General features: G+C 45.4%; 1 protein-coding gene across 2 annotated transcripts in view; it reads left to right on the top strand.

The window, feature by feature from the left end:
* bbs9 (Bardet-Biedl syndrome 9) overlaps nucleotides 1-14662 on the top strand; it is a 187687-nt gene that overhangs the window by 44305 nt on the left and 128720 nt on the right. Inside the window, exons 14-15 of one of the 2 annotated variants that reach the window (XM_055904881.1) lie at nucleotides 6352-6456; nucleotides 9356-9370. In XM_055904881.1, the coding sequence (XP_055760856.1) occupies nucleotides 6352-6456; nucleotides 9356-9370 (120 nt within the window). The remainder of the gene's footprint in view (nucleotides 1-6351; nucleotides 6457-9355; nucleotides 9371-14662) is intronic. The other variant, XM_055904882.1, reaches the window with a different exon arrangement.

The following is a 14662-nucleotide window of genomic DNA, read 5'->3' as shown; positions in this document are numbered from 1 at the left end:
GTGGGTGCTCCTTGATATCAGGAAATGCTCATTGATACCTGCCAGTTCCGGTGTTATGAGACTAATGGTTTTTCGACACAGATTTGTTTTCATAACAGGTTACGATAACTAGCGTGACATGTTAGGATAGTTAACGTGGCCGGCATCAATGGGTGTAACTTGACATAAAGAAACGGCGATGTAAAAAATTAACGCCCCTAATTGCGCTAACACTTTCCTTCCCAGGAAGTTATGTTAGACCTACTAATCTTTAACATGTTAAGGAATCAATTCTTCATCTGTCTTCTTGATATCGCTGTATGTCAACAGTAGGCTGCTAATGATGTGATTATAGTCAGTTCACCAACGGCAACAAGGCATGTTGAATGAATGGTAGTCTAGTAGTCAGACCGAACTTGATGGATGAGGTCAGGGATGGAGATCTGGAACCAGCTCATATAGACCTAGTTCTAGACTACTACAGTCAGCTAGACTACTACAGTCAGCTAGACTACTACAGTCAGCTAGACTACTACAGTCAGCTAGACTGCTACAGTCAACTAGACTGCTACAGTCAACTAGACTGCTACAGTCAACTAGACTGCTACAGTCAACTAGACTGCTACAGTCAACTAGACTGCTACAGTCAACTAGACTGCTACAGTCAACTAGACTGCTACAGTCAACTAGACTGCTACAGTCAACTAGACTGCTACAGTCAGCTAGACTGCTACAGTCAGCTAGACTGCTACAGTCAGCTAGACTGCTACAGTCAACTAGACTGCTACAGTCAACTAGACTGCTGCAGTCAACTAGACTGCTACAGTCAGTCAGCTAGACTGCTACAGTCAGTCAGCTAGACTGCTACAGTCAGTCAGCTAGACTGCTACAGTCAGTCAACTAGACTGCTACAGTCAGTCAACTAGACTGCTACAGTCAGCTAGACTGCTACAGTCAGCTAGACTGCTACAGTCAGCTAGACTGCTACAGTCAGTCAACTAGACTGCTACAGTCAGTCAACTAGACTGCTACAGTCAGCTAGACTGCTACAGTCAGTCAACTAGACTGCTACAGTCAACTAGACTGCTGCAGTCAACTAGACTGCTGCAGTCAACTAGACTGCTACAGTCAACTAGACTGCTACAGTCAACTAGACTGCTACAGTCAGTCAGCTAGACTGCTACAGTCAGTCAACTAGACTGCTACAGTCAGTCAACTAGACTGCTGCAGTCAACTAGACTGCTACAGTCAGTCAGCTAGACTGCTACAGTCAGTCAGCTAGACTGCTACAGTCAGTCAGCTAGACTGCTACAGTCAGTCAACTAGACTGCTACAGTCAGCTAGACTGCTACAGTCAGCTAGACTGCTACAGTCAGCTAGACTGCTACAGTCAGTCAACTAGACTGCTACAGTCAGTCAACTAGACTGCTACAGTCAGCTAGACTGCTACAGTCAGTCAACTAGACTGCTACAGTCAACTAGACTGCTACAGTCAACTAGACTGCTACAGTCAACTAGACTGCTACAGTCAACTAGACTGCTACAGTCAACTAGACTGCTACAGTCAGCTAGACTGCTACAGTCAGCTAGACTGCTACAGTCAGCTAGACTGCTACAGTCAGCTAGACTGCTACAGTCAGCTAGACTGCTACAGTCAGCTAGACTGCTACAGTCAGCTAGACTGCTACAGTCAGCTAGACTGCTACAGTCAGCTAGACTGCTACAGTCAGTCAGCTAGACTGCTACAGTCAGTCAGCTAGACTGCTACAGTCAGCTAGACTGCTACAGTCAGTCTGCTAGACTGCTACAGTCAGTCTGCTAGACTGCTACAGTCAGTCTGCTAGACTGCTACAGTCAGTCTGCTAGACTGCTACAGTCAGTCTGCTAGACTGCTACAGTCAGTCTGCTAGACTGCTACAGTCAGTCTGCTAGACTGCTACAGTCAGTCTGCTAGACTGCTACAGTCAGTCTGCTAGACTGCTACAGTCAGTCTGCTAGACTGCTACAGTCAGTCTGCTAGACTGCTACAGTCAGTCAGCTAGACTGCTACAGTCAGTCAACTAGACTGGCACAGTCAGTCAACTAGACTGGCACAGTCAGTCAACTAGACTGCTACAGTCAGTCAACTAGACTGCTACAGTCAGTCAACTAGACTGCTACAGTCAGTCAACTAGACTGCTACAGTCAGTCAACTAGACTGCTACAGTCAGTCAACTAGACTGCTACAGTCAGCTAGACTGCTACAGTCAGTCAGCTAGACTGCTACAGTCAGTCTGCTAGACTGCTACAGTCAGTCTACTAGACTGCTACAGTCAGTCTACTAGACTGCTACAGTCAGTCTACTAGACTGCTACAGTCAGTCTACTAGACTGCTACAGTCAGTCTGCTAGACTGCTACAGTCAGTCTGCTAGACTGCTACAGTCAGTCTGCTAGACTGCTAAGGGCAGTCTGCTAGACTGCTACAGTCAGTCTGCTAGACTGGCACAGTCAGTCTGCTAGACTGGCACAGTCAGTCTGCTAGACTGGCACAGTCAGTCAGCTAGACTGGCACAGTCAGTCAACTAGACTGGCACAGTCAGTCAACTAGACTGGCACAGTCAGTCAACTAGACTGGCACAGTCAGTCAACTAGACTGGCACAGTCAGTCAACTAGACTGGCACAGTCAGTCAACTAGACTGGCACAGTCAGTCAACTAGACTGGCACAGTCAGTCAACTAGACTGGCACAGTCAGTCAACTAGACTGGCACAGTCAGTCAACTAGACTGGCACAGTCAGTCAACTAGACTGGCACAGTCAGTCAACTAGACTGGCACAGTCAGTCAACTAGACTGGCACAGTCAGTCAACTAGACTGGCACAGTCAGTCAACTAGACTGGCACAGTCAGTCAACTAGACTGGCACAGTCAGTCAACTAGACTGGCACAGTCAGTCTACTAGACTGCTACAGTCAGTCTACTAGACTGCTACAGTCAGTCTACTAGACTGCTACAGTCAGTCTACTAGACTGCTACAGTCAGTCTACTAGACTGCTACAGTCAGTCTACTAGACTGCTACAGTCAGTCTACTAGACTGCTACAGTCAGTCTACTAGACTGCTACAGTCAGTCTACTAGACTGCTACAGTCAGTCTATTGACTGCTACAGTCAGTCTACTGACTGCTACAGTCAGTCTACTGACTGCTACAGTCAGTCTGCTAGACTGCTACAGTCAGTCTGCTAGACTGCTACAGTCAGTCTGCTAGACTGGCACAGTCAGTCTGCTAGACTGGCACAGTCAGTCTGCTAGACTGGCACAGTCAGTCTGCTAGACTGGCACAGTCAATTAGACTGGCACAGTCAATTAGACTGCTACAGTCAACTAGACTGCTACAGTCAACTAGACTGCTACAGTCAGCTAGACTGCTACAGTCAGTCTACTAGACTGCTACAGTCAGTCTACTAGACTGCTACAGTCAGTCTGCTAGACTGCTACAGTCAGTCTGCTAGACTGCTACAGTCAGTCTGCTAGACTGCTACAGTCAGTCTGCTAGACTGCTACAGTCAGTCTGCTAGACTGCTACAGACAGTCTGCTCCACTGCTACATTGCATCCAGTAATTTAATTATTCAAATGTTTTATTTTCTCCCCAAACAAAATGAAGAAGCCAGTTTACATTTCCCTAGACTATCCACATAAAGACACCAATTAATTAGAATAATCATTACCCCTAAATTGAATCAATAAAAATGTGAAAGTGTCAATGAAACCACCTCGGGCCTCCCGGGTGGCGCAGTGGTCTAGGGCACTGCATCGCAGTGCCAACTGCGCCACCAGAGTCTCTGGGTTCGCCCCCAGGCTCTGTCGCAGCCGGCCGCGACCGGGAGGTCCGTGGGGCGACGCACAATTGGGCTAGCGTCGTCCGGGTTAGGGAGGGTTTGGCCGGTAGGGATTTCCTTGTCTCATCGCGCTCCAGCGACTCCCGTGGCGTGCTGGGCGCAGTGCGCGCTAACCAAGGGGGCCAGGTGCACGGTGTTTCCTCCGACACATTGGTGCGGCTGGCTTCCTGGTTGGAGGCGCGCTGTGTTAAAGAAGCAGTGCGGCTTGGTTGGGTTGTGCCTCGGAGGACGCATGGCTTTCGACCTTCGTCTCTCCCGAGCCCGTACGGGAGTTGTAGCGATAAGACAAGATAGTAATTACTAGCGATTGGATACCACGAAAATTGGGGAGAAAAGGGGATAAAAAAAAAAAAAATGATACCACCTCAATTTAGTAGGGTGTTCAATCAATAACGCATCTTTTGACCAATGGGTAAAATAACATAATTGTCTAAATAATCCTAAAAGAAAACCAATGGTGCAAACATCACCTCCCTATCACAATCCGTTCAAAAGTTATTGTAGTTTTAGCCTTGTAGGATGGCCAGAATGAGGGTGATTTAAATCCATGGAAAGAAAGTGGTGTACATTTTGGAAAATGTTATCACGTCATCTAGGCTGGATTCTGTGCAAGAATTAAGGCTACTGGCTACATGACAGGCTCACTTTCCCGTCTTTTTTCTCGAATCCGCAGGACATAAAAATATAGAATTAAGATGGATATGGAATTTGAGACATGACATTAGGTTACGAAATCCAACTTTTTTATGTCATGTTATTGACATGTAACAGAAATACCCCCCTGAACATGAATAATCACATTTGTCTTGGTAAAATGTATTTTATAACATAAGGAAGTGAAATTTCAGCACCAAAGTGCTAGGCGGAGTGGGTGGAAACCCTACACAAGACTTCTGTGTTGGCTACATTGTTTGATAGAATTTAAGACTCTAGGTTTCAGGAAATCGCAGTTACATGTTTTTCAAAAATGCAAAATGCTCCAACTTCCTGAGAGGGAAGTTGACTGACCCCCTCCAGACCTCCCCCCTACCCAACCTTAGGGCTACATCAGCACCACCTTGTCAGAAAATCTTAGGGAGAGACCCATATTGTACATTTTTACAGATTTCTAGTTAGCTCTGAAGCAAAACCAACTACCAAGTACCCATAACAGTCTATAGTCTACCATTCCTAGTGAGCCAGTCTTCTGCCAACATCATTTATTAGTCAAAAAAAGGTGCACTTGGCTTTGATTTGAGCAGTGTGGGTGTCGTGCCACCGCGCTGAAGTGGTACAATTCTCAATGTTGGAAAAAGTATCCAATTATCATACTTGAGTAAAAGTAAAGATATATCTTAATAGAAAATGAATTAAGTGAAAGTAAAATAGTACTTTAATAAAAATCTAAAAGTATTTTGTTTCTAAATATACTTAAGTATCAAAAGTAAAAGTATAAATAATTTCAAACTGCTTGTATTTAGAAAACCAGACAGCACAATATTTTTTGTTGTTGTTGACAGATAGCCAGGGGCGTACTCCAACAGATAGACATAATTTACAAACAAAGTATTTGTGTTTAGTGAGTCCACCAGATAAGAGGCAGTAGGGATGACCAGGGATGTTCTCTTGATAAGTGTGTGAATTGGACCATTTTCATGTCCTGCTAAGCATTCAACATGTAACGAGTACTTTTGGGTGTCAGGGAAAATGTGTTGAGTAAAAAGTACATTATTTTCTTTAGGAATGTAGTGAAGTAAATGTTGTACTTTAAAGTATTTTTACTTAGGTACTTTACTCCACTGAAAATCCTTCATGGTTGGCAGGTTTTAGACAAGGAAAGACAGACAGATTGAAAATGAAAAGATGGCTAGATGGTCTGTGAAATCCCTTCACTACAGACCGAGAGAGAGCAGGACACAGACAGACATACAGAGTAGAGTGCTTGATATGTGTGTAGTGGGGAATCCTGGCACATACCCCTGGCTCAGTCACCTGTGCCGGCCCTACTTTGCTCTGGGCTCCATACGTCACGCCTCATTACCACACCACCTGACGCATGGTCGGTGTGCCCATTCAAACAGGGCTCTGTGTAACTTGTGTGTGTAACTTGGCACGACCTCTCTCCAAAGCCATTAGCTGAAATCTGGCCTTTCCTCCCGGGCTGTTTTTGATCCCCATCTACCTTCTCTCTGACTCTGTTAGGGTATTAGAACTGGACTCAAATCAGCACCCTCCGCTTTGTGCCACAGGCACCCTTTCTCTGTGTGTGTGTTAGAGTTGTCTGGTTAACGTTGTTAACCCTGCTGTCTTCACCTCTGGTTGAGATGTTTGAGCATGTAACCATGTGTGAGACAGAGTATGTGACTGTGTGTATGTTTTTAGGCCTGGTTAGTGTTGAGAATACTGTTTCCTGTCCTTTCCACACGTTTTAAAGTGCTGAGTCGTCATGTCTGTGTATTGACAGTGTGCTGTGTGTCTAAAACTGTTGTTTTTTGTGTGTTTTCTTTTTATACAGGTGTTGGGTCTACCACTGTGGTGGCGTTCTCTGCCTTCCTGAATGGGCAGTACCCACCAGCAGACCTGACTGGAGACGTGGCCGTATCTTACAGCTCTCCTACAGGTACACACACTGACAACCTCTTAAACACGTCGGAAACATATCACACTGGCCTCATCTCTCAGGAATTTATGCTTTTAGGTTTCCCTGTCTGGGACTTATCTTACAGTAAGTCCATAGAAGTCCTGACTTCTGTCTGTAACAGCTCTGACATCTGGCTCTAACAGTACTGACCTATGTCTGTAACGAGATGGACTGACAGTAACAGTGCTGATAGCTGGCTGTAACGAGATGGACTGACAGTAACAGTGCTGATAGCTGGCTGTAACGAGATGGACTGACAGTAACAGTGCTGATAGCTGGCTGTAACGAGATGGACTGACAGTAACAGTGCTGATAGCTGGCTGTAACGAGATGGAGTGACAGTAACAGTGCTCATAGCTGGCTGTAACAGTACTGACATATGTCTATTACGAGATGGAGGGAGAGTAACACTGCTGATAGTTGGCTGTAACAGTACTGACATCTGGCTGTAGCAGCTCTGTACCCTTTAAAACCACTGAATGGGTAACAGCGGACTGAACTCAGCACTGTATCCATCGAAGCATCTGGTTCCAGGCAGTATGTATTTCTGGAAGACATTACTCCCCCCTCTAACCAACAAAACCCCTCTTTATTTCAATTAAAATGTCATGGGTTTTATTATTTCACTTGATTCAAAGCGGCTCACAAAAAAGAGGCATTTGTACTATTGTTTCCCTTGGACTGTCAGTGTTGGCAGCGCCTTGTGGAAAGGTTCCCTGAAAGCACATTAAATGTGAAATGGCTTGGAAATATCGAGGCGTTTTATTTTATTGTGATGCTAAAAATAGCGGGGGTGGAAAGAGAGGAGCCTGGAGTTTTTCACAGGGCCTTCCAGCGACGGTTGCCCTGTGTTTTGATCAGTAAGACATGACTTAGATCACAGTTAGGGCTCACAGTAACAGAGAGAAGAGATGTACTGACAGCAGGGATAGGAGGGATGGCTACACACACACACACACACACCTGTCGATATATGACTGTTTAGTGGACTATATAACTTTCTGTGTGTGTGGATGTGTTAGCACAAAAATCAAATCAAATCAAGTTTATTTTATATAGCCCTTCGTACATCAGCTAATATCTCGAAGTGCTGTACAGAAACCCAGCCTAAAACCCCAAACAGCAAGCAATGCAGGTGTAGAAGCACGGTGGCTAGGAAAAACTCCCTAGAAAGGCCAAAACCTAGGAAGAAACCTAGAGAGGAACCAGGCTATGAGGGGTGGCCAGTCCTCTTCTGGCTGTGCCGGGTGGAGATTATAACAGAACATGGCCAAGATGTTCATAAGTGACAAGCATGGTCAAATAATAATCAGGAATAAATGTCAGTTGGCTTTTCATAGCCGATCAGCCCAGTTAGCCCAGTGGCTAGGTGTTAGACAGAGCAGTGTTAATCTTCATTAGCACTCTCCTCCACTCCTTTCCTCTGAATGCCTTGCTGGAATGGGAGGAATGCAGCAGTCTATACTGGGGGCTTTCTCTCCTGCCGCTGCACCCAGAGGCAACGATTACAACTCAAAAATTCTCTGTTACGGTCTACTCTCCTTTTCCTAGAGCCCATCAAATTGATTTGCAGTAGTGCTCTCCCACTGTCCACAAATTAGTGTAGTAGGGCCATGTTGGGGGCCATCCACTGTCTCAATCAATTAGTTCACATTCATTTTTAATCACACCAGCCTCTACGTGTTTTGTGTGTTTGTTTGTTTGCGCATATCTCTGTCTATTTCCCCTCTATCTGTATATTTGTCTTGTGTTCTGCTCCATTTGACCTGTGCTAAATCTCTTCCCCGCTCTCCTCTCCTCTCCTCGGCAGCCAATGTGGCTACACCCAGAGAGAAGGGGGGAGAGGTGGCTGCCTTTCATCAGCGCTAACTAAGCGTGAAATACACAAGCACAGCACCGGGGGCATATGCTGCAGTTTAATAGTCAATCTGGCCCTCATTGACTGTGCTGCTAGACTGCTGGAGGAATCAGTAGCACATGATTCAGTGTAGAGCTCATTCCTCAGTCAATGAAACACATTCAGCACCACCTTGAGTCCTCCAGCATTTAATTAACTTCACTCACTGTCAAACAAATTACTGTGTAGTTGATTGTGTGTCATTGATTATGTCAATAACAGAGGTTTAGCAGAATGATTTCTTTTAAGAATGTGCACTTTTTTTCTCTCAATTGAATCAATATAGAATGAATCAGTCCACAGCTGGCGGATAATGTGTTTTGCAGACTAGAACCATTTTGTCTCCTGAACTGATGTTAAGCTGAATGTGCTTGGCTGGTTGTCGGTTATTCTTGGCCGTCTGTAGCTGCAGTAGTCGATGTCTCTGTTTTTAGACTGTCTGTATTCTGTCAGTCTGGTACTTAAGCCCAGAAGGTCTGTTCTGTTATTCTGTCTGTCTCATTGTCTATTGTCAGTCTCAAGTCTGCTGTCTGTGTCTAAGGTAGAGCCTTTGCCTTCTGAGCACACATTTAATAAAAGAGGCCGACAGTGACTGAGATGACTTATGTGCGGATGGGGTGCATCAAGATTTGTTGGCATCATCATTCAGCAATCAACAGGAGTCTACTTTCACCTGTCCAGGTCTTCATTTGGTGCAGATAAAGGAGAAAACGCGAGGAGACGACTCCACTTTCCAGAGAGATGGGAGAGAGGGAGGGAGGAGAGAACAGGGAGACGAGAGGTGGAACGGAGTGGAGGAGGGAGAGACTAAAGCAGGGGATGAAGTAGTGAGGGAGGGATGAAGGGAGGGGTGAAAGGGGGCAGGGGTGTGTGTAAAGTGAATGAGTGGGCTCCAGTGTTTACGTGCCCTGGGCCAGGGCCCTTTAAAGTGACTGTGTTGTGTTTGTGTTTCTCCTGCTTTGCTGCTGGCCCAAATGAAAGAGCTCAACCCTGCAGGTAAGTAGACTGGGCTCTGCTCTGGGAAGCACAGGAAGAGCCCACAGCCCACTGTTTATGTTCCCCCGTAACTCGATATAGCTAGAGAGAGACACACACACACACACACACACACACACACACACACACACACACACACACACACACACACACACACACACACACACACACACACACACACACACACACACACACACTTTTGTACTGTACACATGGGCACGCCACGTACACATGCAGACACTTATGCACTTGTATCTACTAGCTCCCACACACATACACAGACTACATATTACAGCTAAATAGTTGGGTGTCTAGTTCTGAGTAGCGTTTGTTTATTTCTGTCTGTCCGTGCCTCTGTCTGTTCATATGTGCTGTGATACAGTAGATGTCCTCCCTTTGATCAGTGACACACACACACACTCCGACGTTTCATCGCATCGATGACATCATTACAGCTGCACAATGAACAGGATCCCTTACGGTCGCCCTGGGGTCAAATATACAGAGTGGTCAGAGAAACTTAACACACACTCAGTGAGATATCATGCAGTATGACTAGTGCTGGTGTAATCAAGCTGCTGAGGTTACAGACTACTTACATTATCCATTGAGAGAGGATGATTGATAGCACATGTTGCTGTGTGTTGACAGCACATGTTGCTGGGTGTGCTTAAAAGCAACGATTTTAGGGAAAATAATATTACATACAAGATATTCATATTCAAACTTTGGAGAAAAGTAGCCCACTCTCATAACCACTACAGAAACCCTCATAGGCCTCATATCTACCAGTGACCCCATAGTGAGGTCAGGTGTGTCAACCATGAGTTGGCAACAATGACAGCTCAGGTGAGACAATACACACACACACACATGGCCCATGCAGGTAAATCACAGTGGCGATTGAGGGTCGTAACTCTGCCGTGGCAGCCTGAGAATACACATGGGGTGCATACGGTGTGTAAAGAGGTGGGACCAGTTTAGATTTACAGGCAGGGCGTCCCCCCTTCCTAAACACACACACTGTTTGTCTTTAGAGAGTGCCGACTAGTCAATGGCGGCTGGGGACCTGAAAGGGGAAAAATGTTTCCCCTAGTTCTTTCTGGTCTCCGTCTTCTCTCTTACTATCATTCCCTCTCTCTCACTCCTTTCTTTTCTCCCTCCAGCTTTTTCTCTCAACTTCAGTCAGTCCCCTCTACACCCCCCCCCCTCTTTCTTTCAACCACACCCCTCATTGATGGCAGGATATTTATTTTAGCTGATCCTGCAGCAATTGGGTTTAGTTGCCCATTGAAAACATTTGAAGATCCTTTAACCATCACTTTAATATTCTAGTAGTCTAAAGGCCAACAGTGTGTCTGTGGTCAAACGTCCTCTCGATTCGACACCCTTCAATAACATCAATATCGGTTTTCACAGTTTGAAGATGCTTTTAAAAAGCCACTTCTACAGGTTACTCTACAGAGAAACACAATAACAAAAAAGAGAGAGAAAGAGGGAGAAAAGGGGGTGAAAAGAGGAAGCAAGGGAAGGATAACTGAAGAGAGGGAGGTAGGGAGAACACTGTGTCTATACTCTGGGTCCCTAAGGTTGTGATTTTGCTCCATTATATTAGTGGTTGCTGCTACATAAGCCGGGGAGATGTAAAGCACCTACAGTACACGGCTTAGGTTACCTGGCCAGACATAACAGGGAAGGATTATACTCGCACTGGCTAGCGATGGGCCTGGCCCGCTACTGGAAAAGACCCTGCGCTTTCTCTTCTCTACACTTCATTTTTCTTGCCCTCTCAGCTCTCTTCCTCGAGAGCGAGCGACTCTTGCACTGTTTTTGCTCTCTTGCGCTATGTCTCGGCTTGAACACTTTTTCTCTCTTTCATTCCCTTTCCGTCTGTCTTTCTATTAATCGCTCTCTTTATCACCTTTCCCTATTTCTCTTTTCTCTCGTGTGAAAGGATGGAAAAGAGAGAAAAAAGGGAATTTCCCCCCGAGCAGTCTCTCGCTCTCTCTCTTGTCTCTCTCTGTTATTCCAGCCAGGGTTCTGGCCAGCTCAACATCGTCAGCCAACTCTGGAAGAGTTATTGTTGGCCACCTCGGCCTGTAATGCTCCCCAGTGCTGTTTTAGGAGTTCCCTTAACTAGAGATCCTCCAAAAACATCCACAACTCGCTTATTTGAGATGTTTGTGTGAGTCTCTTACAGATTTTTTAAATTGTATTTATTTAACCTTTCAATGAACCCTTCCTGGTTAAATAAGATTTGAAATATATTTTTCAAGAGCGTCCTGGCCAAGATAGGCAGCACCAAGTCATTACACAATTACAGTAAGACAACATGAAAAACTACAAGTAATCTAGTAAAAACCATAGAATAACAAAATCTTAAAACAGCAAATTAAAAACATTGACAGGTCAGGGAATCAGTCTCAAAATCCTTCATCAGTGAGTTAAAAACACCAATCGGGACAAGTTCTTCCAGTTTAAAAGTATTTTGTAAGGCATTCCAAGCCGATGGCGCAGAGTACATAAAAGCCCTTTACCAAATTCAGTTCGGACATTTGGAACAGTTAGCAGGATAAAGTCCTGCGAACGAAGAGAGTACCCACCATGTTTCTGAACAATAAAAATGCCCAAATAAAATGGTAGTAAACCAAAAAATGGCTTTGTAAATAAAAGTATACCAGTGACTGAGCCTACGAGTGACTAGAGAAGGCCAGCCAACCCTGGTATACAAAGTGCAGTGGTGCGTCAGGGTTTTGCAGTTTAAAATAAATCTCAATGTGCCATGGTAAAGGCTGTCAATTGATCTCAAACACTGAGCGGAAGCATTCATATATAAAATATCCCCATAGTCTAGTAATGGCATGCATATACTGTAGCTGATACTAGCCTCCTGGCTTCAAAAGAAAAATAAGCCTTATTCCTAAAATAAAGTTGTTGAATATGCAATTTAAAAGACAGGCCATTGTCAATTAAAATTCCAAGATATTTATATGAGGTTACAGTCTCTCTCATTACACTCTCCCTCCGATTTGACACACTGAACTCTGCCTGAGAAGTAATTGGTGAATCAGGCGAGGCAGTCATTTGAGAAACCAAGGCTGTTTAGTCTGCCGATAAGAATGTGGTGATTGACAGTCGAAAGCCTTGGCCAGGTCGATGAATACAGCTGCACAGTATTGTCTCTTATCGATGGTGGTTATGATATCGTTTAGGACCTTGAGCGTGGCTGAGGTGCACCCATGGCCAACTCGGAAACCAGATTGCATAGCGGAGAAGGCACGGTGGGATTCAAAATGGTCGGTGATCTGTTTGTTAACTTGGCTTTCGAAGACCTTAGAAAGGCAGGGTAGGATAGATATAGGTCTGTATCAGTTTGGTTCTAGAGTGTCTCCCCCTTTGGAAGAGGGGGATGACCGCGGCAGCTTTCCAATCTTTGGGGATCTCAGACGATACGAAAGAGGTTGAACAGGCTAGTAATAGGGGTTGCAACATTTTCGGCTGATCATTTTAGAAAGAGAGGGTCTAGATTGTCTAGCCCGGCTGATTTGTAGGGGTCCAGATTTTGCAGCTCTTTCAGGATATCAGCTATCTGTATTTGGGTGAAGGAGAAATGGGGGAGGCTTGGGCAAGTTGCTGTGGGGGGTGCAGGGCTGTTGACCAGGGTAGGGGTAGCCAGGTGTAAAGCATGGCCAGCCGTAGAAAAATTCTTATTGAGATTCTCAATTATCGCAGATTTATCGGTGGTGACAGTGTTTCCTAGCCTCAGTGCAGTGGGCAGCTGGGAGGATCTGCTCTTATTCTCCATGGACTTTACAGTGTCCCAGAACTTTTTGGAGTTTGTGCTACAGGATGCAAATTTATTTTTGAAAAAGCTAGCCGTTGCTTTCCTAACTGCCTGTGTATATTGGTTCCTAACTTTCCTGAAAAGTTGCATATCGCGGGGGCTATTCGATGCTAATGCAGTACGCCACAGGATGTTTTTGTGCTGGTCAAGGGCAGTCAGATCTGGAGTGAACCAAGGGCTATATCTGTTCCTGTTTCTACATTTTTTGAATGGGGCATGCTTATTGAAGATGGTGAGGAAAGCACTTTTAAAGAATAACCAGGTATCCTCTACTGACGGAATGAGGTCAATATCCTTCCAGGATACCCGGGCCAGGTCGATTAGAAAGGCCTGCTTGCTGAAGTGTTTTAAGGAGCATTTGACAGAGATGAATTCACATATGGTGTCCAGGGCACTGCTCGGGGCAGAAGGTGGTCTATGGCAATGGCGAGAGACTTGTTTCTGGAAAGGTGGATTTAAAAAAAAGTAGAAGCTCAAATTGTTTGGGCACAGATCTGGATAGTAAGACAGAAGTCTGCAGGCTATCTTTGCACTAGATTGCAACTCCGCCACCTTTGGCAGTTCTATCTTGTCGGAAAGTGTTATAGTTAGGGATGGAAATTTCAGGGGTTTTGGTGGTCTTCCTAAGCCAGGATTCAGACACGACTAGGACATAGAGGTTGGCAGAGTGTGCTAAAGCAGTGAATAAAACAAACTTAGGGAGGAGGCTTCTAATGTTAACATGCATGAAACCAAGGCTTTTACGGTTACAGAAGTCAACAAATGAGAGCGCCTATGGAATGGGAGTGGAGCTAGGCACTGCAAGGCCTGGATTAACCTCTACATCACCAGATGAATAGAGGAGGAGTAGGATAAGGGTAAGGCTATAAGAACTGGTCATCTAGTACGTTCGGAACAGAGCGTAAAAGGAGCAGGTTTCTGGGCACGGTAGAATAGATTCAAGGCATAATGTACAGACTAAGGTATGGTAGGATGTGAATACAGTGGAGGTAAACCTATGCATTGAGTGATGATGAGAGAGATATTGTCTCTAGACATCATTTAAACCAGGTGAAGTCACCGCATGTGTAGGAGCTAGAACTAAAGGGTTAACTTATTGAGCAGGGCTAGAGGTTCTACAGTGAAATAAGGCAATAATTACTAACCAAAACAGCAATGGACAAGGCATATTGACATTAGGGAGAGGCATGCGTAGTCGAGTGATCATAGGGGCCCAGTGAGTAGCTCGGCGGGCCGCAGACACGGCGATTCAGACAGCTAGCGGGCCGGGGCTAGCAGATGGGGATTCATGGGACGTCGCGACGGAGGAGATAGTTGTAGCCCCAGCGTGCTGTTACGTCGGCAGACCAGTTGTCATGGATCAGCAGGGCTCCGTGTGGTTAAAGGGTCCAGGCCAATTGGAAAAATAGGTATAGTGGCCAAAGAATTTGTCTGATGGGCCTCTTCAG

This window comes from Salvelinus fontinalis, chromosome 38, assembly GCF_029448725.1.
Source record: "Salvelinus fontinalis isolate EN_2023a chromosome 38, ASM2944872v1, whole genome shotgun sequence".
NCBI lineage: Eukaryota > Metazoa > Chordata > Actinopteri > Salmoniformes > Salmonidae > Salvelinus > Salvelinus fontinalis.
Note: the sequence above shows the minus strand (reverse complement) of the source record. Positions and strands in the feature narration are given on the sequence as shown.